The sequence below is a fragment of the Stegostoma tigrinum genome, chromosome 1, assembly GCF_030684315.1.
Source record: "Stegostoma tigrinum isolate sSteTig4 chromosome 1, sSteTig4.hap1, whole genome shotgun sequence".
NCBI lineage: Eukaryota > Metazoa > Chordata > Chondrichthyes > Orectolobiformes > Stegostomatidae > Stegostoma > Stegostoma tigrinum.
Window position 1 is genome coordinate 184239474 of NC_081354.1, and position 25887 is coordinate 184265360.

Below are 25887 nucleotides of genomic sequence, written 5' to 3' on the forward strand. Positions count from 1 at the left end.
GAGGCTGGAGCTGAACGCATGTCCCTGCTGCTGTGTGGCAGCAGTGCTAAACACTAAGCCATTGGGCCATGCTATTTATCGGGCTCTTCCTGTTTCATGCATAGTTGATTTCAGTTAGGAGATGGTTATCTGTAAAGTACTCCTCGCATCATTTGTCTTTGGAACAGGTGATTCTAAGCTGGCGACACTGTAATATTTGACAGCATTGAAAATATGTTTCTAGATTCTGCTTATTGATAAGCCCTTTATCATTAAGTACAATTTTTTTTGAGAGATATAACCAATAAGTTGGATAATGACTAATCAGCGGGTATAGTACATTTTGACGTTGGAAGCACTTGATAAAGTGTCATACAGCAGGCTACTATAGAAATAAGGGCTCATGGTGTAACTTGTTAGCACAGGTTCAGGATTGGTCAACAGACAAAAAACCAGAACAGAAAGACACACATTAAAGTATTCCCGGTTCAGGTTTACCTTGTGTGCTGTTTATTGATTGTTTCTAGTGAACCACGAGCTATATGCGAACACCGTATTTTTTTGGTCAGGACAGGTAATTTCCAGATTTCTTCAGAGGAGCAGGAAAGTTGGCATTTCGGGTCGGGATCCTTCTTTAGTTTTCTGAAGAAGGGTCCCGACCTGAAAACGTCAACTTTCCTGCTGCCTAGCCTGCTTTATTCCTCCAGCCCCACAATGTGTTATCTGTTACTCCAGCATCTGCAGTTATTGCTATCTCAAATTTCCAGATTTGCAGCTGTAACTAACAGTGTATTGCAAGGTGCTTGGGTATCAACTGTTCCAATCTATGTTAAACAATTTAGATGAAGGAAGTGGATGTGATTATTTAAAGCAAATGACAAAGAACCAGAAGCGAATGGTGTTATGTATGCAGATGTGTATGTTGCCCCTTTAAGAGAGTGAGTCAGGTGACCCAGAGGCAGGGGTACAAGAAAGCCTAAGATTTAATGTGGAGCTGAGAAGACACACATTAAAGTATTCCTGGTTCAGGTTTACCTCGTGTTCTGTTTACTGATTGTTTCTAGTGAACCACGAACTAGCAAGTGAGGACAAGGATGTGACCTGGGCCACAAACTACACGCGAACACCGTATTTTTTTGGTCAGGACAAGAAACATCACCGAGACTTTGAACACAGTGCAGGATTGTGGAGATAACGTTGAGGGAAACGCTCGCAAGGGGACTTACGCTGCAGTTAGTCAGTGCCAGGAAGAGTGTGCACCAAGGAGTGGGCTGAGAGCAGCAGTCAGAAGGAGACTCGAACCGATGGCAGAAGAGGAGCATACTGAACCGGGAGCTTATCAGAGTCATCTCAGAATCATCGCCAGAGAAACTGGGTTGCGGGTGATGCCAGGGAAGAATGGTATCTTAATGCAGTTGGTGACAGAGTGGCCGACGTGGAAATCATTCACCAAGGGGCTGCAAATGGCTATTAGACTCAAGTCGTGGAAAAAATACTTGCCAGCCAGAAAAATCAAATTACCGGGCCAATTTGGACCACTGAGAATGTTCAATTCAACGAAGATGGTGAAACTTGGACACTGTACACCAACATTCTGTTGAGTATTTAAAGGCAAGCAAAAGTGACTGAAGATCGAATGGAAGCAGTTTCTTGAGTACTGTTGGCAGAAAAGCCAAAGAGAACACATACCAAGAACCATATCAAGTGTTGGGGAAATATGTTGTCTTTCGTGCAATGATGATCATGGAATGTTTCCGTTTTTATGCATGTGTAGAGCACAAAGGAGAGTCGATTGCCCAATTTGTGGCTGTCCGAGAGGTAAGTGGATCACTGTGAATTCAGAGGGTTCCTCCAAGATGGGACAGGCTGGTCCATGACTGCTAACACAAAGCCATCTAACAGAAGCTACTAACAAGGAGAGACCTCTATTTCAAGGCAGCTTTTGAAAGTGCTTTGTCAATAGAGCTGGCTGACAGTGAAGCAACACAGTCGAGCCACAACACCCCGGTGCATAAAACAGCAGGAACTCAGCGCAGTGCAGTACCAACTGCAGAATGCGAGGTGGCAAGATTGGTCTCAGGGAGTCAACGCATTGGATTTGAGATGTTCAGTGCTGCAGGTGTCAGTGATTGGGTACGCTACCAAAAACAACACAAGCAAGAGAATGGGTGTTTAAAGGATAGAACTCGGAGGTACACGCTGCCAACAGGGGAGTAGGCTGTGAGTTAGCTGGGTCTGCAGGAGAAGCAGAAAGCTCAGGGTCAGCAGGATTCCAGTTAAACAACCTGTAGGTACAGGGTGGGGCTGATCCCTTCTGCGTCCTTCTCAAATTAGAGAGGAATATTGTGAAGATGGAAGTGGGCCCGGGCCCAGTTGTGTCTCTCATTCCTGAATCAATAAATAAGGCAAAGTTTGCGGCAGTGCCTTTGAAGCCTGCCAAGATTATACCGTAGGCATATATCAGAACAAGTGGAGCCACTCAAAGGATATGTGCCAGTAGAACTACAGTCAGGGGACCAGTGGGCAGAACTGTCTCTGAAAGTAGTGACAGGAGACTCCCCTGCATTATTCAGATGCTCCCAGTTACAAAAATTAAAGTTAAACTGAGGTGTGGTTAACAGGCCGGTGGATTGAAAAACAAGTATGAAGAGATTTTGGACAGGGATACAGGTGCCTTCAAGGGAATGCTGGGGAAATGAAAGGGAGTAGAAATTAAGCTTTGATTGAAGTGGGAGACTCGTCCAATGAATCTGAAGGCACAGCCATACCATGTGCCATCAGGCCCAAAGTGGAGGTGGACCTGGAACAGGCTGGTAAGCCTGGGAGCATTGGAACTACCAGGAACCACCAGTGAATGGGCCACGCCAATTGTCCTTGTCTTAAAAACACACAGCACAGTGAGAATTTATGGTGACTTTTAAGGTCACAGTCAACCCCCAGCCCTTTGTGTGGATCAATATGCACTTCAATTGGGGATCTGTTCAGTGGACTGGCTGGGAAAAAGAAATTCTCCAAAATGGATCTGGTACAGGCCTACTTGCAGAGGCTAGTTATGAACGAGACCCAGCGAACACTGACAATAGTAACGCAAACTGGGCTACTTCACTATAAGCGGCTACCTTTTGGCAGCCCATCAACACCGGCTCCATTCCAGAGAGCCATGAACCAAATTTTGAGTGGATTGCCAGGTGCCCAGTGTTACCTGGATGATGTTTTAGTTACTGGATGCTCCAAACAGGAGCATTTGAAAAACCTAGAAGGATCTCAAAAACGGTTGCAGAAACTGGGGGCTCAGTGGTTAGCACTGCTACCTCACAGCGCCAGGGATCTAGGTGCGATTCCACCCTCGGGCGACTGTCTGTGTGAAGTTTGCATGTTCTTGCTGTGTCTGTGTGGGTTTCCTCTGGTTGCTCCGGTTTCCTCCCACAGTCCAAAGATGTGCAGGTTAGATGGGTTGGCTGTGCTAAATTGCCCATAGTGTTCAGGAGAGTAGGTTGGGTGTATTAGCCATGGAAAATGTGGGATTACAGGGGAAGGGTAGGGATTGAGGATGGATCTGGGTGGGATGCTCTTCAGAGGGTCAGCGTGGACATGTTGGGCTGAGTGGGCTGTTTCTACACTGTAGGGATTCTATGAGCACAGCCTTCAAGTTAAAAGGGAGGAAATATGAGTTCTTTTAAAAACTCCATAGAGTACCTGGGTCATCACTGGTCAGGAACTATGCAAGGTGCCAAGATGATGGAGGCTCCAGATAATTTGTCTCAACCAAGATCATTCTTGGGACTTGGCAAGTTTGTGCCTGGCAACAGTGCTAAAACCCCTGCATTGAAACGGATCCAGGAATGTGAGAGGCCTTACCAGGAGATGAAGCAAGTCTTAAACAGGTCAGAATTGTTGGCTCATTTCAACCACAAGTTGGGGTTGGTGCTGGCCAAAAGAGAAATAAGGCCCAATGCGTTCCCATGGAGGTTATTAACAAAGATGGAGAGGGATACCCCAGTGGAAAAGGAAGGATTGGGCGTTGTGTTTAGGGTTAGGGAGCTCATCCACTTCCTTTGCAGCATGCATTTAGTGTTACTAACAGACCACTGACGTTCATTTTTGGCTTTATCATCTATGGCAGCATTACAGAGACAGGCATTGGATCTCTCGGCCTACTCATATGAAATTAGATGCTGACAGTCAGAGAAGCACCGCAATGCAGATGATTTGTCAAGGTTACCACTACTGGGAAAAAATGATGTTCCTGACTGGAACTTGAAAATTATGCACTTTTCCCAGGAAGATAAGGTACCAATGTCAGTGAATCAGGTGTGAATACTACCTGGAATGACCCAACCTTAAGCCTAGTGGTGGACTTCGTCCTGAGAGGAGGAACTTGACTTTGAAATCATCCAGAATTATGCCCATACGTGTCCAAGAGGTGGGAGTCATCTGTGACAGACGAGTGTTTAATGTGGGGAATGTAAGTTCTTATTCACCCTCCCAACCCCATTCAGAGGGAAGGTGCTGGAACAAGGACACCCCAGCATGGTGCAAATGAAAGGGATAGCCAGGAGCTACTTCTGGTGGCTGAATATGGATTCCCTCTCTCCCTGTTGTAATCATATATTTCCTAAAACATGACAGCTAGAATTGTACACAATCCTCCAAATGTGATCTCTACATGTCAAAGTACCTACCACCTTGAGTAATTTTACCATTTTTGCATGCAATTTCACTGCTTATGTATGTCCTTAAGGTAGCACCCTTTGTTTTATATGGTATTTCCATCTTTTGCTGTAAAAGTGTACCATTCCTCACTTCTCTGCATTGAGCTTCATCTGCCACCTATCAGCCCGCTATGCTAACTTGTCAATGTTTGTTTGTAGCTCGACAGTTTTGTCCTCACAGTTTACAATGTTTCCAAATTTTCTATTATCTGTAAACTTGGAAATTGTTTCCTGCATGTCAGGGTCTAGATCATGAAAAGCAAAAGTCTAAACACTAACTCCTCAGGAACTCCACTATGAACCTTCCTCCAACCCAAAAAATATCCATTGTCCATTACTCTGTTTCTTTGAGCCTGCTCTGCAATTCTTCACAATCACGGCTGATCGTCCAACTCGATTGCCTAATCCTGCTTTCTCCCCATAACCTTTGATCCCATTCACCCCAAGTGCTATATCTAGTCGTCTCTCGAATATATTCGATGTCTTGGCATCAACTACTTCCTGTGGTAATGAATTCCACAGGCTCACCACTCTCTGGGTGAAGAAATGTCTCCTGATCTCTGTTCTAAATGGTAGACCCCCAAATCCTCAGACTGTGACCCCTGGTTCTGGACACACCCACCATCGGGAACATCCTCCCGCATCTACCCTGTCCACTCCTGTTAGAATTTTGTAAGTCTGTATGAGATCCCCCCTCATTCATCTAAATTCAAGCAAAAACAATCCTAACCTAATCAATCTCTCTTCATACATCAGCCCTACCATACCCGGAATCAGCCTGGTAAACCTTCGCTGCGGTCTCGAGAGCAAGAGCATCCTTCCTCAGAAAAAGGAGACCAAAACTGCCACACAATATTACAGGTGTTCAATGTTTCTGTGTATCCCATGTGCCTTCTTATCGATCTTATCTACCTGTCCTGTTACCGTCAAAGATTTAAGATGCCTCTGAGCCTAGGGTAATACTGCTCAATATTTACTACCTTGCCTTGTTAGTTGTCCCAAGATGCATTACCTCACTCTTTTCAGGATTAAATTCTAATATGCCACTGTTCAGCCCTCTGACCAGCCCAGCTACTACATCCTGTTGTCTAAGGCTTTCCTCATTGCTATTTATCACCCCACCAATTTTCATGGTCATCTGTCAAGTTACTGATCACACCTCTAACATTCATGTCTACATCATTGATGTACACAATAAACAGTGTAGGACCCAGCATTGAACCCTGCGATACACCACTGGACATAAGCTTCCAGTCACAAAAAACACCTTTCAGCCCTCACATTTTGCTTCCTGCCACTAAGCCAACTTTGAATCCAATTGGCCGATCATTCCTAGACTCCATGGGCTCGTAGCTTCTTAACCAGTCTCTTGTGACATCTTGTCAGAAGTGTTACTGAAGCCAATTCTCCACACTTCTGGCACTACATCTGAAGATTAAAAGATTATCGCTGGTGTCTCTGCAATTTACATTCTCACTTCTTTCAGTATCCTTGGGATGTATTTCATTGTTACGATCCTGTGACATTGCCACAATACCACCAAAACAGAGGCAATGGGAATATTCCAATTTGGTCAACAACAATTGCAGGTGTTTTATATACAGTCAATGTACTCAAATATCAATAATTCCTGTACACCACTGTCAGCCCTGATTCCTTGTCCCTGGATCATAACATGTCATGTATCAATCCGAGCAAATACATATCATTTGTTCTAAACTTCTCTGCCATTCCAAAGGAAACAGCTAAAATTGATTAAAAACAGGAAACATTGCCTAACAAAGAGAAGTGGCTAGCCTGGTATTACAGGTTGAGACTGGTTGTCAGAACTGGAATGCATGCTTCTACTTTCTGATCCCCAATTTCTCGCTGATTTATAGAGAAGGGTATCAACTGGGAATTTTAATTACGCTCAGAAGGAGCCTACAGATAGTCTATTCCAATTAGAATTAGAATCCCTACAGTGTGGAAACAGGCCCTTAGGCCCAACAAGTCCACATCGAACCTCAGTGCATCCCACCCAGACCCATTCACCCTATAGCCCACTGAAGCTACACATCCTGAACACTATGGGCAATTTAGCATAGCCAATCCACCTAACCTGCATGTCTTTGGACTGTGGGAAGAAACTTGAGCACCCGGAGGAAACCCACGCTTTTAAACTAATGCTTTTAAGAAACTCAATAAAGGCAAGTTCCTCCTTTTTACAAAGTTTTGTTCTAAACAGCGGACTGATGCATTAAAAGACTCGAACAGACATTGCTCTCCCAGTGCACCTCAACCTTTCTCCCAGGAAGCACTGAAGTCACAAACGTACAAGGAGGAGGAAAACATTTCCTCACCTGTCCCCAAGTACAAAACCTCGGTCCCAGCATTCATTTTCTTGACAAGGATCTTGGAGTATAGCGTGTCCCTCATGACGAGGAGGGGCCTCCTGCCTATTGGGTGGATGCAATCAGCCATCAGAAGGTGATCTCGGACAAACATCAGCACACTATCTGGCAGGTCCAAGGATGTGTTGTAGCCCTTCTCCTTCAACTGCCTAGTGATGCACTGAACAAAATTAAATGAAAAGGAAAAGTTAATTTCAGTAGCACCGAGATTCTGACCCTCAGCAACACCAGCACCTTTACAATTCTTTCCATGCGTTCCAGCTATATCAGGAAGGTGAGTGTTTCCTGCTCATCTGAAGGTGGTGGTGGGCTGTTCTCTTGAACCACTGCAGTTCGTGCAGTGAAAATACACCTATAATACCTTTTGTTCTGTAACAGTTTGACACAGCTGATCATGTCTGACTATTTCAAAGGACAGTTAACCATTTTGATATTGGTCTGTAATCACACAAAACAGTACAGCACAGTACAGGCCCTTCGGCCCACGATGCTGTGCCGGCCTATTATCCTACTAAGACCAAACTACCCTACATGTGCCTATCCAAGAGTCGCTTAAAGTATCTGAAACACAGACATATCAGACTGAGTTACATCAGCAGATTTTTGCCCCAAAGCAAGTTACTGAGTACGACAGGTTTTTATGACAGTGCAATAACCTTATTATTATTAATAATGAGATTTAAACTTTTGTTTCACTGGCACCTCAAGTCCCAGATCATTCATTCAGACAAAAACCAGAAAAATTGCAGACTCTGTAAAGCAGAAATTGCTGGAGAAGGACAGCAGGTCTAGCAGCATGTACAGTGACTCTTCCTCCAAACCCATCAGAACTTCCTCAGTTTTGAGGAACGGTCACTTGACCAGAAACGTTATCTGTGCTTTCTTTCCACAGATGCTGCCAGACCTGCTGAACTGTTCCAGAAATTTCTGTTTTTGCTTCATTCATTCCGATGTCTGGATTATTAGTCCAGTATCATAACCACTAAACCAATAACCCATCAGGCTAGTTACTGTCATGCTAGATCTCTACTGACGCTTGACCCATTCCCCTACCCCATCCCCGTAATCCTGCATTTCCCATGATCAACCCACCTAGCCTGCACACTAGGGACCATTTAGCATGGCCAACCCACCAAACCTGTACATCTTTGGACTGTGGGAGGAAACCGGAGCACCTGGAGGAAACCCACACAGACACAAGGAGAATGTGCAAACTCCGCACAGACAGTCGCCCGAGAATGGTATGGAACCCAGGTCCCTGACGCTGTGAGGCATCAGTGCTAACCACGGAGCCACCACGCTGCCGTCAGGCATATGGATATAAGTCCTGTGCAGCAGAACTGGTTTTGAATGATTAGCATCTCAAAAGCTGGACAGTTAGCCTGACATAGGACATTACTATTGGGCTGCCTTGCATGGATAGCACATAAAACAGTACAGGCCCCTCGGCCCATGATGTTGTGCCGAACTTTTACCCTAATCCTCAGGTCTATCTAACCTCCACCCCTACCTTATACTATCATGTATATGCCTATCTAAGAGCAGCTTAAATGCCCCTAATGAGGCTGACTCCACTATCCTCTCCAGCAATGCAGTCCACGCCCTGACTACTCTGAGTAAAGAACCTACCTCTGACGTCTTCCCTAAATCTATCTCCATTTATTTTAAAACTATGCCCCCTTGTAATAGCTACCTCCATCCTAGGAAAAAATCCCTGGCTGTCTACTCTATCTATACCTCTGATCATTTTGTACACTTCCATCAAGTCACCTCTCATCCTCCAATGTTCTAAAGAGAGAAGTCCTAGCTCTCTCAAGCTTCCTTCGGAAGACCTTCCCTCCATTCCAGGCAACATCCTGGTAAATCTCCTCTGGACCTTTTCCAATGCTTCCACATTTTTCCTGTAATTAAGGATGAGGACAACCTTGTGAAGGTATGATTACACTTATCCTGTCCTTTGAGGTACCTGCTGGAGATTGCTCCTTTCACCAAAACATTTAGGACAGCAGCATTACTGCTGCCAGGAAAAGCATGATTTCAGTTTTGCGTTTGAGATCCTGGCCCTTAAATACTCTTTTCCCTTGGTAACTGAAGGCTAAGCTAGTATATTGGAAGTGATTATGCATTGTGCGGTCTCCACGTGCTTAGTGTAGGCTCCAAGGTGTGGAGTCTCCAGGATCTTGCCACTGATCATAGATTATTCCATCCACCCTTGTCAGAGCGCTTCAGGACGCAGATAACACTTGTGTACATGCTCATTTAGAAACTGAGCTTCAGATCATTATCAACTCCTTCTCCAAACTATATATCAAAAAAAGGGCCCCTCGCTAAAAACTCAAAACTAAGGCACTCTTCCCGTTGACCCAATCTGCATCCAGAGGTGCACAGGGAGCTAGATGTTCTAGTGTATTTTTTTAAAAAATTGTTCAAGGGATGTGGTCATCATTGGTTAGGCCAACATTTATTACCTAGCCCTAATTATCAAGATGTAGATAAGAGTCAACTTTCTATGCTGTACGATTCTAGGACTCCACACTGCTGTGGGTCTGGAATCTCATACAGGCTAGGCTAGGTAAGGATGACAAACTTGCTTCCACAAAGGTCACTTATCAGATGGTCTTTATGACAATTAACAGAACTTTGGAGTTCTGAATTACTAACCCAGTGACATTATCACAGTTTCACTGCCTCTCCATGAGTCACAAAATGTTATTTTGCAGGTACAGCCTGTAAACAGGAAGACGAATGGGATAGCCTTTATCATGAGAGAAACTGAACATATGAGTTCTGCTTCAATTACTTAGGTAAAACCACATGTCTAATATTACATGCAGTCTTTTTCTCCTTACTGAAGGAAACATGAAAGTGATTCAGAGGAGGTTTACCGGATTGATACATGGAACGAGTGGGTTGTCCTAGGAGGAAAAGTTGGATAGAAGATTTGACAGAAGTTATGGTCCAGCTATACAAAAGCCTGGTTCGGCCACATCTGGAGTATTGTGTCCAGTTCTGGTCACCTCATTACAGGAAAGACGTGGAAACATTGGAAAAGTTGCAGAGGACATATACCAGGATGTTGCCCGGAATGGAGGGAAGATCTTACGAGGAAAGATTGAGAGAGCTAGGGCTTTTCTCTTTAGAATGACGAAGGATGAGAGGTGACTTGAAAGAGGTGTGCAAAATGCTCAGAGGTTATAGATAGAGTGGACAGCCAGAGACGTTTTCCGAGGGTTGCTATTACAAGGGGGCATAGTTTTAAAGTGAGTGGAGGTGGATAGATACTGGGGAGACGTCGGAGATAGGTTCTCTACTCAGAGGGTGGTCGGGGCGTGAAATGCATTGCCGGAGAGGGTAGTGCAGTCGGCCTCATTAGGGGCATTTAAGCAACTCTTAGATAGGCATATGGATGATAGTATAAGGTAGGGGTGGAGGTTAGATAGACCATAGGTTTGGGGTAAAAGTTCGGCACAATATTGTGGGCTGAAGGGCCTGTACTGTGCTGTACTGTTCTAAGTTCTAAGTTCATCAGGTTCTGAATGGTCTTAATAAGGTGGATACGGAAAAGATTATTACTCTTGTGCCTTAAGCCCAGGATTAGGGGCACTATTTTAACATTAGAGGTTCCCTTTTAGGATAGTTTTTTTTCTCTCAGTGAGTTTTGCAACCTCAGAAGGTGATGGAGATGGGTCAGTTGGCAATTTTACGTCAGTGGCAAGTAGATTCTTTTCAGGCAAGGAAATCAAAGGCTACTGGGGAGAGGTGCAAGTCTGAAATGCAAAACACAAACACATTAGCTGTGACCACATTGAAGATTAAATGGAACTGGCCTATGTTTGTATATTCGTATGATTGTATCTCTACTGATGAAAACCCAGCACTCGTTGCCTTCCCCACCACCTTAGGACTAATGGTACTGATTATACTTTTAATGATGTTAAGCCAATTTTCCCCACAAGATTTGCTTTCTGAGCTTTTATAAATCGATGTCTTAAATTAGTGACCCTATTCAATCCACCTCCAACCAACAATCTTGACTGCAAATCTTTGTAACAGTTTGTTTTTGTAAGGCTTTGTTCTTTAATATTCCATGACTCTGATGTAACTTCCAATACCATCCCCTGAGAAAAAGAACAGGAAATGACATCACCAACACAGGAAATGACATCACCAACCCAAGGAAACCTAACCAGATAAACAGAAAGCGGGACATAACACCAGTGCTTTGTTGGAGGCTCACTGATGATGTTACCTAGAATGGTGGCAAAACATCTGGGAACAAACTGGCAAGCTCAGTGAACCAGCTTACATCTGGAACAGAATAAAGACCCGCTCTCTTGTGGACTGAGAGGAGGAGAGTGCTGTCTTGGAGGTGAAAGGAAGACGTCGGGTTGGCTGTGCACCCTTGCGACCAGTGGATCTTAATGCTGGCTTCGGCCTAACGCTGGTTCAGGGGAGCAGCCAACCTGCAACGATGGCTGCGGCAAGTGCTCGTGCCCCAGGTCAGGGGGTCCGGAACACCATCCGTGTTTCTGTAAAGAAGGTGGATGAAGGTGCACCTGTGGACTGCACCTTCTTCGTGAAGAGGGTCCTGTTGGACTGTTGTGGGTTCGCTGCTGCGGACATTTACTGCCTGCAGGATTTCCCCGGAGGAGGTTTTTACGATGTGACCTTCCGGAGTGCCAAGCTTTGCGAGCGCTTCCTGGAGGTTTTCAAGGAGAAAGGAGATGAGGGCCCCCTCTCTGTATTGACCGCTGTCCTGCTGTTTGTGATGCCAGCACAGAGGAGCCGTATGGTGACTGTACATATGTACAACCCGCATGTGCCAGCAGTTGATGTCCTGACCTTCCTCGGAAGGTATGTGAAGGTGGAAGGGGACCTAACTGACATCGTGGACCCCTTTGGCATCTGTACGAGTAAGAGGCAGGTCAAGGTGACGCTGAGGATGGGCGCGGACGGGAATGTCGTACATCCACCGTCCAGCTTCGCGATCGGCGGGAGCAGGGGCTACCTGACCTGTGCAGGGCAACCTAAAGTCTGCCATGACTGTGGTAGGTCAGGTCACGTGGCGGCCGACTGCAAAGCCACCATCTGCAGGAACTGCAGGGAGGAGGGACACCTTGCAAAGGATTGCCCACAAGAGAAAAGCTGCAACCTTTGCGGGGAAGCGGGCCACCTCTATAGGGCGTGCCCGCGGCGGGGGACCACCTACGCCCAGGTCGCCGGCAGGGGCAATGCGGGGCCAGCCCCCCCGGAGGAGAGGAAGGCACCAGGGCCCAGCAAAGACCCCACTAATGTGCAGGAGGGCCAGGTCGTGCAGGAGGGCCCAGCCCCGCAGGATGGGCCCGAGGCCAGCAAAGCACCCCTGCAGGCTCCGATCCCCCCCCGCCGACAACCCAGAGTCGATGGAGGCGGTGACAGGCAGCCCAGGGGAGTGGACAACAGTCCGGAAAGCAAGGAGGAAGGTGCGTCGACGGGCCCAGGAACCGCAACCATCAGGCGGGAAGAGGCAGCTACAGGGGGGCTATAAGAGCTCCTCTGATGAGGGGGATTCGGAGAGGGCCCACCCGAAGCAGAAGTTAAAGATCTCGAGGGGGAAGGAAAGCAGCACCCCGCTTCCAGGTGACGGGAGGCGTCCTGAGGCTCCTCCGACACCCAGTCAAGTGCTGCTGGAGCACTGGAGGGCCCCCCGGAACTTCCAGGCGGGAAGGAGGAAATAGCGCATCCCCAGCCTGACCCGGAGCCGGATCCTCCTGCCTCCGCACCCCTGACGGGGGGATGCCACCCGGAAGGCAGCACAGACGGTTTTCTGAGCCCGGAGAGCGTCCAGCAGTTAGCCCGGGCAATGGGCATGAAGGGACAGATGGAGGGGCTGGACCTTGGACTTGGGGAGGGTACTGCGGTCACTGCCCGCAATGTGAGTACGAATTGCGAGCATTAATGTGCGCAGCGTCAAGTCAACCGCGAGATGTGTGTCCACGTTGGCCTACCTGACCACCATCAAGGCGGACCTCCTGTTTCTGCAGGAGTGCGGGATACCGCACCTCGGCAGGTACGGGAAATGGTCCGGCGCCTGGACCTGTGGGCCTTCGATCTGGTCGGGGGTAACGACTGTCGTTCCTCGGGCCTGTTTATTCTGCTGCGGGGGCACAACTTCACCATCTCTCAAGTTCAGGAGGTGGTGGGGGGGCGCCTCCTAGTGGCTGACATCACCTACAGGAATGCTCCCCTGAGGCTGATCAACGTGTACGCCCCAGCGGTACGGAGTGAGCGGTTGGCCGTCCTGCAGCGGCTTCCACCCCTGCTGGCTACGTCCAGGCCGGTCCTCCTAGGCGGAGACTTCAACTGCATCATTGATGCAGATGGAAGATCCGGCGTGGGGACAGCGGGTGGGGGGAGTCAACTGGACGTCACGTCCAGATTCCTGATGGGCACGGTGAAGGACGCCAAGCTGCTCGACGTCTTCAGCACCCCTGCAGACGGAGCGCAGCAGAGGTACACCTGGGCGCGGCCAGACGGGGGTCTATCCGTTCAAGGATAGACTTCCTGTTTGTGTCACGGGCGTTCTCGGTCAGGTCCACCGGCGTCGAGCCGGTGTTCTTCTCTGACCACTGCCTCCTGCTGGCCGACTGTCACTTACAGGACGACCAGCCGGCCGGCAAGGGGACATGGAAGCTCAACACGACTCTGTTGACCCCAGAGAACGTCGAGGAGCTTAAGAGGGAGTACGCCCGTTGGAGAACCGTGCAACCCCTCTTTGAGTCTCCAGGCAACTGGTGGGAGACAGTGAAGGAGAACATCAAGAGGTTCTTTGTCCTCAAGGGTGTTCGGAAGGCAAGAGAGAGGCGGGGAAAGCTGTCGTGACTCCAGAAAAGGGTGCAGAACCTGCTCCTTCTGCAGTTGATGGGGGTCGATGTCACGGAGGACCTCCGCGAGGCGAGGGGCCAGCAAGCCTCGCTCTTCACTGCGGAGGCCTCCCGGATGATCTTCCGGTCCAGGGTCCGCTCCGTGGAGCAGGACGAGACGTGCTCGCGTTTCGTCTTTCAGAAGGTGCACAAAGAGAGCTCTGTGCTTAGCCGGCTGAAGGAGGATGACGGCTCGGTGACGTCGTCTCGGCCCGACATTTTGAGGGTCAGCAGATCCTTCTATGCCGGACTGTACGACACGAAGCCCACGGACAGCACAGCCTCCGAGTCGTTCCTGTCGTCTATCACGGAGGTCTTAGCCGACGGCACGAGGGAGTGGCTGGACCGGCCAATATCCCTGGACGAGGTGACCAGAGCCCTCAAGTCCTTGGAGAGGAATAAGACTCGCGGGAGCGACGGCTTACCGGTCGAGCTGTATTCCGCTCTGTGGGACCTGGTCAGCCAGGACCTGCTGGTGATGTACGATAGTGCGCTTCGGGCAGGGGAAAGGTGCAAGTCCATGAGGAAGGGCATCATCACCCTCATTTACAAGAGGAAGGGGGAGAGAGAAGAAATTAAGAATTGGCGTCCCATTTCACTATTGAACGTGGACTACAAAATCCTGGCCAAGGTCATAGCCAACCGGGTCAGGTCTGTCCTGGAGTCAGTGATTCACCCTGATCAAACCTGTGCTGTGCCGGGCAGGAAGATCGCTGAGAGCCTCGCGCTCATCAGGGATATGATCGCCTACGTACAGGACAGGCGGGTGGACACCTGCCTCGTCAGCCTGGACCAGGAGAAGGCCTTCGACAGGGTCTCTCATGCTTACATGAGAGACGTCCTCTCCAAATTGGGGTTCGGGGAGGGCATCCGCAATTGGATCCGGCTGCTCTACACCAACATCTTTAGCGCAGTCTTGATCAACGGGTGGGAATCGGACAGTTTTCCCGTCAGATCTGGAGTCAGGCAGGGCTGCCCGCTTGCTCCTGCCTTGTTCGTGTGCTGTGTGGAGCCCTTCGCCGCATCCATCAGGAAGGACGTGAGCCCGAAGGGCGTGACTATCCCAGGCAGCGGAGGCCTTCAGGTCAAGACCTCCCTGTACATGGACGGCGTCGCCGTCTTCTGCACCGATCGTCGGTCGGTGAATAGGCTGTTGGACATCTGCGGCCAGTTTGAACTGGCCTCGGGTGCCAAAGTCGATAGGGGTAAGAGCGAGGTCATGTTCTTCGGGAACTGGGACGACCGCTCCTTCATCCCCTTCACCGTCAGGACAGACTACCTGAAGGTGCTGGGTGTTTGGTTCGGTGGAGCTGGGGCATGCACTAAGACTTGGGAAGAGCGTATCACCAAATTGAAGCAGAAGCTGGGCAGGTGGACACTCTGGTCCCTCTCCATCGCGGGTAAGAACCTCGTTGTCAGGTGCGAGGGGCTTTCGGTACTGTTGTATGTGGCGCAGGCCTGGCCTATTCCCTGGACCTGCGCTGCTGCGGTCACCCAGGCCATCTTGCACTTCATTTGGGGGTCGAGGATGGACTGGATCCGCAGGGACACCATGTACAAAGACCTGGGAAATGGGGGCAAGGGCGTACCAAACGCCACCCTCGCCCTGACGGTTACCTTTGTGTGCGGCTGCATCAAGCTGTGCGTAGATCCTCAGTACGCAAACACCAAGTGTCACTACTTTCTGAGGTTCTACCTGTCCCTGGTGTTGCGAAGGATGGGCCTGGCCTCGTTGCCGCGGAACGCTCCAAGTAGTTGGACCGTCCCGGAGCGCCTGTCCTTCGTGGAGAAATTTTTGAAAGGAAACACCTTTGACCACAAGGCCGTCAGGCAGTGGTCAGCATGTAGTATCCTCGAGAGCCTTCAGGAAAAGGAGAGGGTGGATCCCGTCATGTGGTTCCCCATGTAGACTGCCAAAGTCGTTTGGCAGAATGCCTCATCGCCAGAACTTTCAAACAAGCACAAGGACACTGCTTGGCTGGCGGTGAGAGGGGATCTGCCAGTGAGATCCTTTATGCATGCCCGGCATCACTGCGCCACTGCACGCTGCCCTCGAGGCGGCTGCGGGGGGGGGAACGAGACTGTCGATTACCTCCTTCTGGAATGTGCCTATGCGCAGGAGGTCTGGAGGGGGATGCAGTGGTATTTGTCGAGGTTCGTCCCGAACAGCTCCGTGATGCGGGATTCCGTGCTCTATGAGCTGTTTCCCGGGACGCACACCGAGACCAACATCGACTGCGCCTGGAGGACCATCAATGCGGTGAAAGACGCTCTTTGGTCTGCCCGCAACTTGCTGGTCTTCCAGCTGAAAGAACTGACCCCGACCGAGTGTTGCAGACTGGCACACTCCAAGGTCCAGGACTACGTGCTGAGGGACGCGCTAAAGCTTGGGCAGCCACCGCCAAGGCGCGGTGGGGAAAGACCACCGTATGAAACCCCTCATCCAGAATAGAAAAAAGGGCCCTATCTGGTAACTGGGCCCAGCTGGCGCCTTCCCCAACTGGTCAGGGAGCCAATGGGGACTGTGCGGGGTGACGACTGCCGGGGTATTTTCTTTGCTTTGTGTTTTTCTTCTTTGTTTTTTTTCTCCTTTAGTTGGTGTACGTACCCCCTGGGTAACCCAGAGCAGCTTGCATGACTGGGTAGGTGTATAAATATGTTTTATTTTTTGTACATCTTATGAATAAAGTATATATTTTCAAATAAAAAAAAGTGACGAAACGTCTGAAAACTAACCTTCCAGCTCAGCGAGCAAACTCACATCCAGTCATTTGATGCTTTTTACTGTGAACAGGAACGTTTGCATCTTGTCAAACCACATCCCAAGGAAAAGCTTTTTTTTCAGCCTACTCTCTCCTACGAATAGAGAACTTTACAGCTCTGAAAAAGGCCCTTTGCAAATTGTACTGGCACAAATCAACAGGCACCCATCTACTCTAGTCCCATCTGATAGTACTTGGTCCATTGTCTTGTAAACTATGGCACTTCAAGTGTTCATCTAAATATTTCTTAGATATTTGCACCTCTAACACCCTTTTAGGGGAGTGAGATCCAGATAACTACCACAATTAAGGTGAAGAATTCTTTTCTTAAATGTCCTCTAAACCTCCAGCCCCTTTCCTTAAACCAAAGCCCCTCATTAGTGACCCCTGTATTCAAGGAAATAGTTCTCTCTATCTACGCCCATCAGAACTTTGTACTCCTCAAACAGAACCTCCCTCAGCCTTCCCTGTTCGAAAGCAAACAAACAATCTCAGCCCTGTTTAGTTTCTCTCCACAGCTGAATTGCTACAGCCCTAGCAACATCCCAGTGAATCTCTTCTGCACCCTTTCTAATGTAGTTATATCCTTTCAATTGTGCGTAACTAGAAGTCCACACAGGACTGCAGCTGGGGCCTAACTGACAAAATACATAGCATCAATATATCTCCCTTGCTCTTGTATTCATTGCTTCTGTTAATGAAAGCAAGTATTCTATATGGCTCCTTAACCGCTCTCAGTACCAGTCAGAGAGTCACAGTGTTAAACGACAAGGAAACAGACCTGCTGGTCCAACCAGTCCATGCCAACCATGTTCCCACACTAAACTAGTCCCACCTGCCTGCTCCTGGCCCATATCCCTCCAAACTTTTCCTATTTATATATCTGTCCAAATGTCTTCGATATGTTGTTATTGTACTCCGATCCACCACTTCGTCAGGAAGTTCATTCCACATGTGAACCTGCTTACAAAATTTGCCCAGAGATAATGGGAACTGCAGATGCTGGAGAATTCAAGATAACAAAGTGTGAAGCTGGATGAACACAGCAGGCCCAGCAGCACCTCAGGAGCACAAAAGCTGACGTTTTGGGCCTAGACCCTTCATCAGAGAGGGGGATTGGGAGAGGGAACTAGAATAAATGGGGAGTGAGGGGGAGGCGGACCGAAGATGGAGAGAAAAGAAGATAGGTGGAGAGGCGAGTATAGGTGGGGAGGTAGGGAGGGGAGAGGTCAGTCCAGGGAGGACAGACAGGTCAAGGAGTCGGGATGAGGTTAGTAGGTAGGAAATGGAGGTGCAGCTTGAGGTGGGAGGAGGGGATAGGTGAGAGGAAGAAGGAGGCGGGGACAAGCTGGGTTGGTTTTGGGATGCAGTGGGGGAAGGGGAGATTTTAAGCTTGTGAAGTCCACATTGATACCATTGGGCTGCAGGGTTCCTAAGTGGAATATGAGGTGCTGTTCCTGCAACCTTTGGGTGGCATCATTGTGGCACTGCAGGAGGGCCATGATGGACATGTCGTCTAAGGAATGGGAGGGAGAGTTAAAATGATTCGCGGCTGGGAGGTGCCACAAATCCTGCAGTGCGACAATGATGCCACCTGAAGGTTGCAGGAACAGCAACTTATATTCCACTTGGGAACCCTGCAGCCCAATGGTATCAATGTGGACTTCACAAGCTTCAAAATCTCCCCTTCCCCCACTGCATCCCAAAACCAGCCCAGCTCGTCCTCTCCCCCCACTGCCTCCCAAACCAGCCCAGCTTGTCCCCGCCTCCCTAACCTGTTCTTCCTCTCACCTATTCCCTCCTCCCACCTCTAGGTGCACCTCCATTTTCTACCTACTAACCTCATCCCGCCTCCTTGACCTGTCCGTCTTCCCTGGACTGACCTATCCCCTCCCTACCTCCACACCTATACTCACCTCTACATCTTCGGTCCACCTCCCCCTCTCTCCCCATCTCCATCTCTGATGAAGGATCTGGACCCGAAACGTCAGCTTTTGTGCTCCTGAGATGATGCTTGGCCTGCTGTGTTCATCCAGCTCCACACTTTGTTACAAAATTTGCTTGTCTCTTTTAAATTTTTCTCCTCTCACCTTAAAATATGCCTCCAAGTCTTAAAATCCCCCATCATAGGGAAAAGACATCTACCATCAACTCTATCTCATACACCTCATTGTTTTATAAACCTCTATAAGGTTACCTCTCAAGCTCGTACACTCCAGTGAAAGAAGTCGCAGCCCATCCAGCCTTTCTTTATAACTCAAACCTTCTATACCTAGCAACATCCTGGTAAATCTCTTCTGAACCCTCTTTAGCTTAATAATAGCCATCCTACAATAGGGCAAGCAGACTCAGACACAGTATTCCAGAAGAGGCCTCGCCAATGTCCTGTATAACCTTAACATGCTATCCCAACTCCGATACTCAAAAGACTGAGTAATGAAGACAAGTGTGCCAAATGCCTTTTGATCCACCCTGTCTATATGTGACAAACTTCAAAGAATTCTGTACCTGAACTCTTAAGTCCTTCTGTTTGCAGTACCTCACATTTACTCAGATTGAACTCCACCTGCCATTTTTCAGCCCACTGACCCATTTGACCAAGATCCCTTTGTAACCTTAGAAAACCTTCTTCACTGTCTACTATGCTATCAATGTTAGTGTTGTCTGCAAACTTACTAACCATGCCTTCAATATTCTCATCCAAACCATTCATATAAGTGACAAACAAAAGAGGACCCAGCACCAATCCCTGTGGAGCACCACTTGTAACAGGCCTCCAGTCTGAAATGCAACCCTCTACCACAGCTCTATCCTCTGCTGTTGATTATGCATCCAATTGGCAAGCTCACCCTGAATCTCATGTGACCTAACTTTACTAATTAGTCTACCATGCAGAACCTTGTCAAAGACCTTACTAACAATGTTTACTGCGTTGCCATCACAAATGTTTTTGGTAACTTCCTCAAAAAATTCAATCAAGTTTGAGAGACACAATTTTCCTCGCACAAGACCATACTGACTATCCCTAATCAAATTTTTGCCTCTCTAAATGTCCATAAATCCTATCTTTCTGAATCATTTTCAACAATTTACCCACAACCAAAGTCACTTTCACAGTCTATAGTTCCTCAGTTTCGCCTTATAGCCGATCTTAAACAAAGGCACTACAAGAACTGGCAGCCGAGATAATGGGAACTGCAGATGCTGGAGAATCCAAGATAACAAAGTGTAGAGCTGGATGAACACAGCAGGCCAAGCAGCATCTTAGGAGCACAAAAGCTGACATTTCGGGCCTAAACCCTTCGTCATGAACACTCTAGGCCCGAAACGTCAGCTTTTGTGCTCCTAAGATGCTGCTTGGCCTGCTGTGTTCATCCAGCTCTACACTTTGTTATCAAGGACTGGCAGCCGAATGTCCTAGGATTTAAATGTTTCAGGGGTAATAGGAGGGGATGTAAAAGAGGTGGGGGAATTGCCTTACTGGTAAAGGAGTATCTCACAGCTGTACTGATAGAAGATACCTCAGAGGACTCACGTAGCAAGGCAGTATGAGTACAACGCTGGGTATATACTATAGGCCTCCCAACAGCCAGCAGGAGATAGAGGAGAAAATATGTAGACAAATTTTGGAAAGATGTAAAACAAGCAGGGTTGTTGTTGTGGGTCATTTTAACTTCACGTATTGAAGGAAACTCACTACGTGCGAGGGGCTTGGACAGGGCAAAATTTGTAAGGACCATTCAGGGAGGGTTTCTTGACACAGTATGCAAACAGTCCATCCAGGGATCTGGTTTTGGGAAATGAGCCCGGCCAGGAGAGTAACCTTTCACTGGGGGAGCATTTTGGGAGTAGCGATCGTAATACCACAAGTTTTAAGGTACTCTTGGATAGGGACAACATCATTCCTCAGGTGAAGGTGTTAAACATTAGGCAGGAACTGGAGAATTTTGTTTGGAGGTGGTTTGAGGGTAAATCTACATTGGACATGTGGGAGTATTTCAAATGACAGCCGATAAGAATTCAGGAGCGGCACATTCCTGCAAGAATGGCAAGTTTGTGAACTTGGATGACCGGGGATATTGTGACCTTGGTCAGAAAGAGAAAGGAAGCATATGTAGGGTCTAGGAGGATGGGAATTGATTAAGCCCTTAAAATATATAAGGAAAGTAGGAAAGAACTTAAACAAGGAATTAGAAGGGCTAAAAGGGGCCATGAAAAATTATCAGCAAACAGGATTAAGGAGAATCCCAAGGCTTTTTATACATATATAAAAAGCGAGCAGGTAGCCAGGGAAAGGGTGGTCCACTCAAGGACAAAGTGGGGAATCTATGTGTGAAGCCAGAAGAAGTAGGTGAGGTCCTAAATGAATACTTGGTGTTGGTATTCACCAAAGAGAAGGAATTAGTAGAACATGATCTCAGGGAAGGGAATGTCAAGTTTCTAAGCCAAGTTGCTATTAAAAAGGAAGAGGTGTTGTGCATTTTAAAAAGTATTATGGGGAGAAGTTCTCGGGTCCTGATGGGATCTATTCCAAAATACTGAGGGAGGCAAAAGAATAATTTTCTGGAGCATTAACAGACATCCTTGTATCCTCACTGGCCACAGGTGAGGTCCCAGAGGGACTGGAGAATAGCCAATGTTGTCTCATTGCTGTCGGGTGACCTGACCGAAGTTTATAAGATTGCAAATTGCTTGGATAGAATGGAAAGTATGAGGCTTTTTTTTTCCAGGGTGAAGAGGTCAATTACTGGGGAGAACAGGTTCAAGGTGTGGGAGGTGGTGAAGGGAGGAGTTTAAGGGAGATGTGCAAGCCAAATTTTTCACACAAAGGATGGTGAGTGCCTGCAACACGTTTCCAGAGGAGGTGGAGGAAACAGGCACAATAGCTGCATTCAGGAAGGACCTGGATGACTACATGAATAGGAAGGGAATAGATGGATATGGATCCTGTAATTGAAAACAGTTTTGGTACAGGCTTGGAGGGCTGAAGGGTCTGTCCCTGTGCCATATTGTTCTTTTTATTAGCTACCAAGCAGTCATCACCCCTTACCCATTGTTGTGGATGATCCAACTATTTTCTGCAAGGGACCTTACAATTTCCTCCCTTACTTCCCACAGCGTTCTTGCTTTCAGGATGTAGGGACATGCACAACAAATTCCCTTCGATCCTCTGGATTATACACAAAGGTGGAAAGTCTGTTGACCTGTTCGTCTTCCCAAAAATGCATCACCTCACACTTCTCAGAGTTAAATATCATTTGCTATGATCTGACCATCCTGTAGTCTAAGGCTTTCCATTTCTCTATTCCAAATCTATAACTAGTGGAATGTCGCAGGAATTAGTGCAGGGGCCACAATTAATCGCAATATATACTAATGATTTGGACAAACAAAGTAATGCACCACTTCTAAGTTTGTGGGTGACACAGAAACAGGTGAAAAGGCAAGTAGTGAGGACGACTCAAAGGGTCTGAAAAGGAATACAAGTTGAGTGAGTGGCAAAAGCCTTGATAGATAGCATATAAATGGGAAGAGTGCAGAATGCTGCACAACAGAAGGGTTTGGAAGTCTAGTGCATGAATTACAAAACGCTAGCATCCATGTTCAACAGGTGATAGAGACAGTAGATGGACTGTTAGCTTTTATTTCAAAGAAAATGGGGTATAAACATAGGGAGGACTTGCCGTAACGATACAACTTAGACCACACCCAAAATATTGTTTTGGTCGCCTTATTTAAGGAGAGCTATACTGGCACTGGAAGCATTCCAAAGAAGGTTCACCATACTGATTTTGAGCATGGAGGGATTTTCTTATGCAGTCAGGTTGAGTGGATTGTGTTTGTACTCATTGGAGTTTTAAAGAATGACAGGAGACCTTACTGAAACATGTCAGATTCTTAGGGGGTTTAACAAGGTAACTGAGGGGAGATTGTTTCCCCTTGTAGGAGAGTCTAGAACCAGAGGGTAAAATAAGGGCTTTCCCATTTGTGACAGAAATGAGAACAAATTTCTATTTTCAGAAGGTACTGAATTTCTGGAATTGGAATCAGAATTATACAATACAAACCAATGCCATTCGGCCAGTGCGTCATTACATGTATTCAAGACTAAGACAGACAAATTTATAATTAGTAAGGGAATCATGAGTTATGGGGATAAGCAAGGAAAGTTAAATTGAGGATTTTCAAAATCAGCCATGATTACACTGAATGGTAGAATAGACTCGATGTGCCAAATCATCTGCTTTCGTTTCAAGGTCTTATGGCCTTAACTGAGGAACTTTCTAAGATATAACCTCTCCTTATTTCAGTACTTTCTGAACTGTCAGCCCTCCTTATTTCAGTTATCACTCTTTGATCAATATTACATCAGCTCCTACATACAGTCTTCCTATCTCACCCAAAGATTCTATATCCTGGAATATTGAGCTGTCAATCTTGCCCCTCCCTCAACTAAGTCTCCATGATAGCAATGATCTCACACCCATTGCATTAATCAGCACCCTCAACTCATCTGCTTTACTTGCAAAGCATTAAGATGAATCCTTTCCAGCCTTGCCACAGTTACTTTTGCCTAAATTTGATGATATAATGCTCTAGCTTCCAGAGTGACTTGTGGCTGCCTATCATTCGCTCTGTCCCTCTGCCAAATTAGTCTAAACTCCCACCAACAGCACTAGCAAACACCCAGGAAGGACGTTTGTCCTACTGTACTGAAGGTTTCTGTTGCTGGGATGGAGTTCCATGTGTGTTCTTTGGGATCTTGCAAGTCTGCACCCTTCACGGCTCTACACAAGAATCAGCAGGCTATTCAACTCAGAGGGAAATCCAATCATTTGCCCTTCCAGCAGCAGTCATAACACATTATCAATCCTTGGGTCCCTGTCCTGAGTGCCTTAGGAGCACAGAAAACAGGAGCTGGAGTAAGCCATGATCCTGCTCTGCAACCCAAATTATTATCCTGTCCCCACTTCAGCAGTCCCCCATACTTCTCCTATATCCTTTGATCCCTTTAGTGCTACATCTGACTGCTTCTTGAAAACATTCAATGTTTTAGCCTCAAAAACAGAGATTGCTAGAAAAGCTTGGCAGATCTGAGGAACAGTCACTGGACCTGAAACATTAACTCTGACTTTTCTTCACAGATGCTGCCAGACCTGTTGAGCTTTTCTTGCAACTTCTGTTTTTGTTCTTGATTTACAGCATCTGCGTTCTTTCGGTCAATGTTTTCACCTCGACTGCTTTCTGTGGTGAGATATCCACAGCCTCACAACTCTAAGTAAAGAAATTTCTCCTCATCTCAGTCCTAAAAGATCTGTCCTGTATCATTAATAATGTGATGTCTGACTCTAAACTCCACGGTCATTGGGAACATCCTTCCTGCTCCTTTCGTCTAGATGTTGCCTGGCTTGCTGTGTTCTTCCAGCCTCCTGTCGGTCAAGCTTGGATTAAACCATCAGCAGTTTTTCAGCCTCTAACCTATATAATTGCAGCAAGACATCCCAGCTCTTGTACTCCAATCCTCTCACTACACTTCCTGCTGCACCTGGGCATGTCCTTCAGTGACAGGTAAATGAGGACATCCAGGTCTCGCTGTACAATCACCTCTCTCAAATTTATAGCCATTCAAATCAGCATTTGCGTTCATGCCAGTGTATTGGATCACCTCAGAGTAATTCACACCATACTGCATCTGCCAGGCATTTACCCATTCACTCAGTTTGTTCAAATCACACCGAAGTAACTCTGCATCCTGTTCACCTCCCATCTAGCTTTGCATCAACTGCAAATCTGGAGATATTAAATTTAGTTCTCTCATCCAAACCAATAATAAATATTGTGAAGAACTAGGGCCCTAGAGCAGATCCTATGGTGCCCCTCTGGTCACTGCCTAATCTTTGTTTACTGTCTACCAAACAGTTTTCTATCCATCTCAACACACTACCCTTAATTCCAGGTGCTTTAGTTCCCACTTCAGACCTAACATTTGAGACACTGCATCTAGCTGTTTATTTTATGGTAAATCCTTTCATTGTAATGGGCAGAAATCACTTGCTACAATTGATACCCCACTTACTGTGCCAGGACGGGGATCTGGGACTTCACCACGGTAAATGCCCCATTTGTCGGACTCTCTTTTGTACTCCATATATTGCCCATCGAAAGCTTTCTGCACGTCTGTGATGTCATAAGCACACACTGCAGAAACATCTTGGTTGTCCCTAGAGACGGGGACAGACAGAAGAAACATCAATAAGTTTTGAAGTTGTTCTGCAACTTTTATTCTGTAAATAACTTGATTACAATGTGGGGAAAAAACCTCCTCTTGCAGGTTGCACTATTTGCCCAAATAAAAACAGAACCACCATCCATCCCAGGTCAAGGAGATCCATCAATAACCATGTCAAAGGGACGTAAAATTTTCCTTTCTTTCATTGTTTGGTGGGTGTTGCTGGCTGGGCCATCCTGAGCTGCCCTTGAGAAGCTGCCTTCCTGAGGGCTGCAATCCACCGGCAACATTCCACAATGCTATTAGGGAGGAAATTCCAGGATCTTATCCCAGCCACACTTAAAGAATAGCAATACATTTCCAAGTCAGGATGGTGAGCGGCTTGGAGGGAAGCATGCAGGGGTGGTGTTTCTGTGTATCTGCTGCCCTCGTCCTTAGAGATGAAAGTGGTCATGGGTTTGGAAGGTGCTGTCTGAGGATCTTTGGCGAATTTCTGCAGGGCATCTTGTAGATAGTACACACTGCTGCTACCGGGTGTCGGTGGCGGGACTGAACACTGAAGGTGGGCTTCTCCCCGTAGTTACTAACTTTCATAGAACATTACAGCACAGTACAGGCCCTTCGGCCCTCGATGTTGTGCCGACCTGTCATGCCGATCTCAAGCCCATCTAACCTACACTATTCCATGTACATCCATATGCTTATCCAATGACGACTTAAATGTAATTAAAGTTGGTGAATCTACTACTGTTGCAGGCAAAGTGTTCCATTCCCTTACTACTCTCTGAGTAAAGAAACTACCTCTGACATCTGTCCTATATCTTTCACCCCTCAATTTAAACCTATGCTCCCTTGTGCTCGCCATCACCATCCTAGGGAAAAGGCTCTCCCTATCCACCCGATCTAACC

The 25887-nt window shown here is 47.3% G+C and overlaps 1 protein-coding gene across 3 annotated transcripts in view; it reads right to left on the bottom strand.

The window, feature by feature from the left end:
• The window catches only part of sema4f (sema domain, immunoglobulin domain (Ig), transmembrane domain (TM) and short cytoplasmic domain, (semaphorin) 4F), a 208451-nt gene that overhangs the window by 14761 nt on the left and 167803 nt on the right, over nt 1-25887 (bottom strand). For all 3 annotated transcript variants that reach the window (XM_048541544.2, XM_059650542.1, XM_059650543.1), the window contains exons 9-10: nt 24826-24970; nt 7034-7244 (exon numbers count right to left, since the gene is read on the bottom strand). In XM_048541544.2, coding sequence (XP_048397501.1) covers nt 7034-7244; nt 24826-24970 — 356 coding nt within the window. The remainder of the gene's footprint in view (nt 1-7033; nt 7245-24825; nt 24971-25887) is intronic.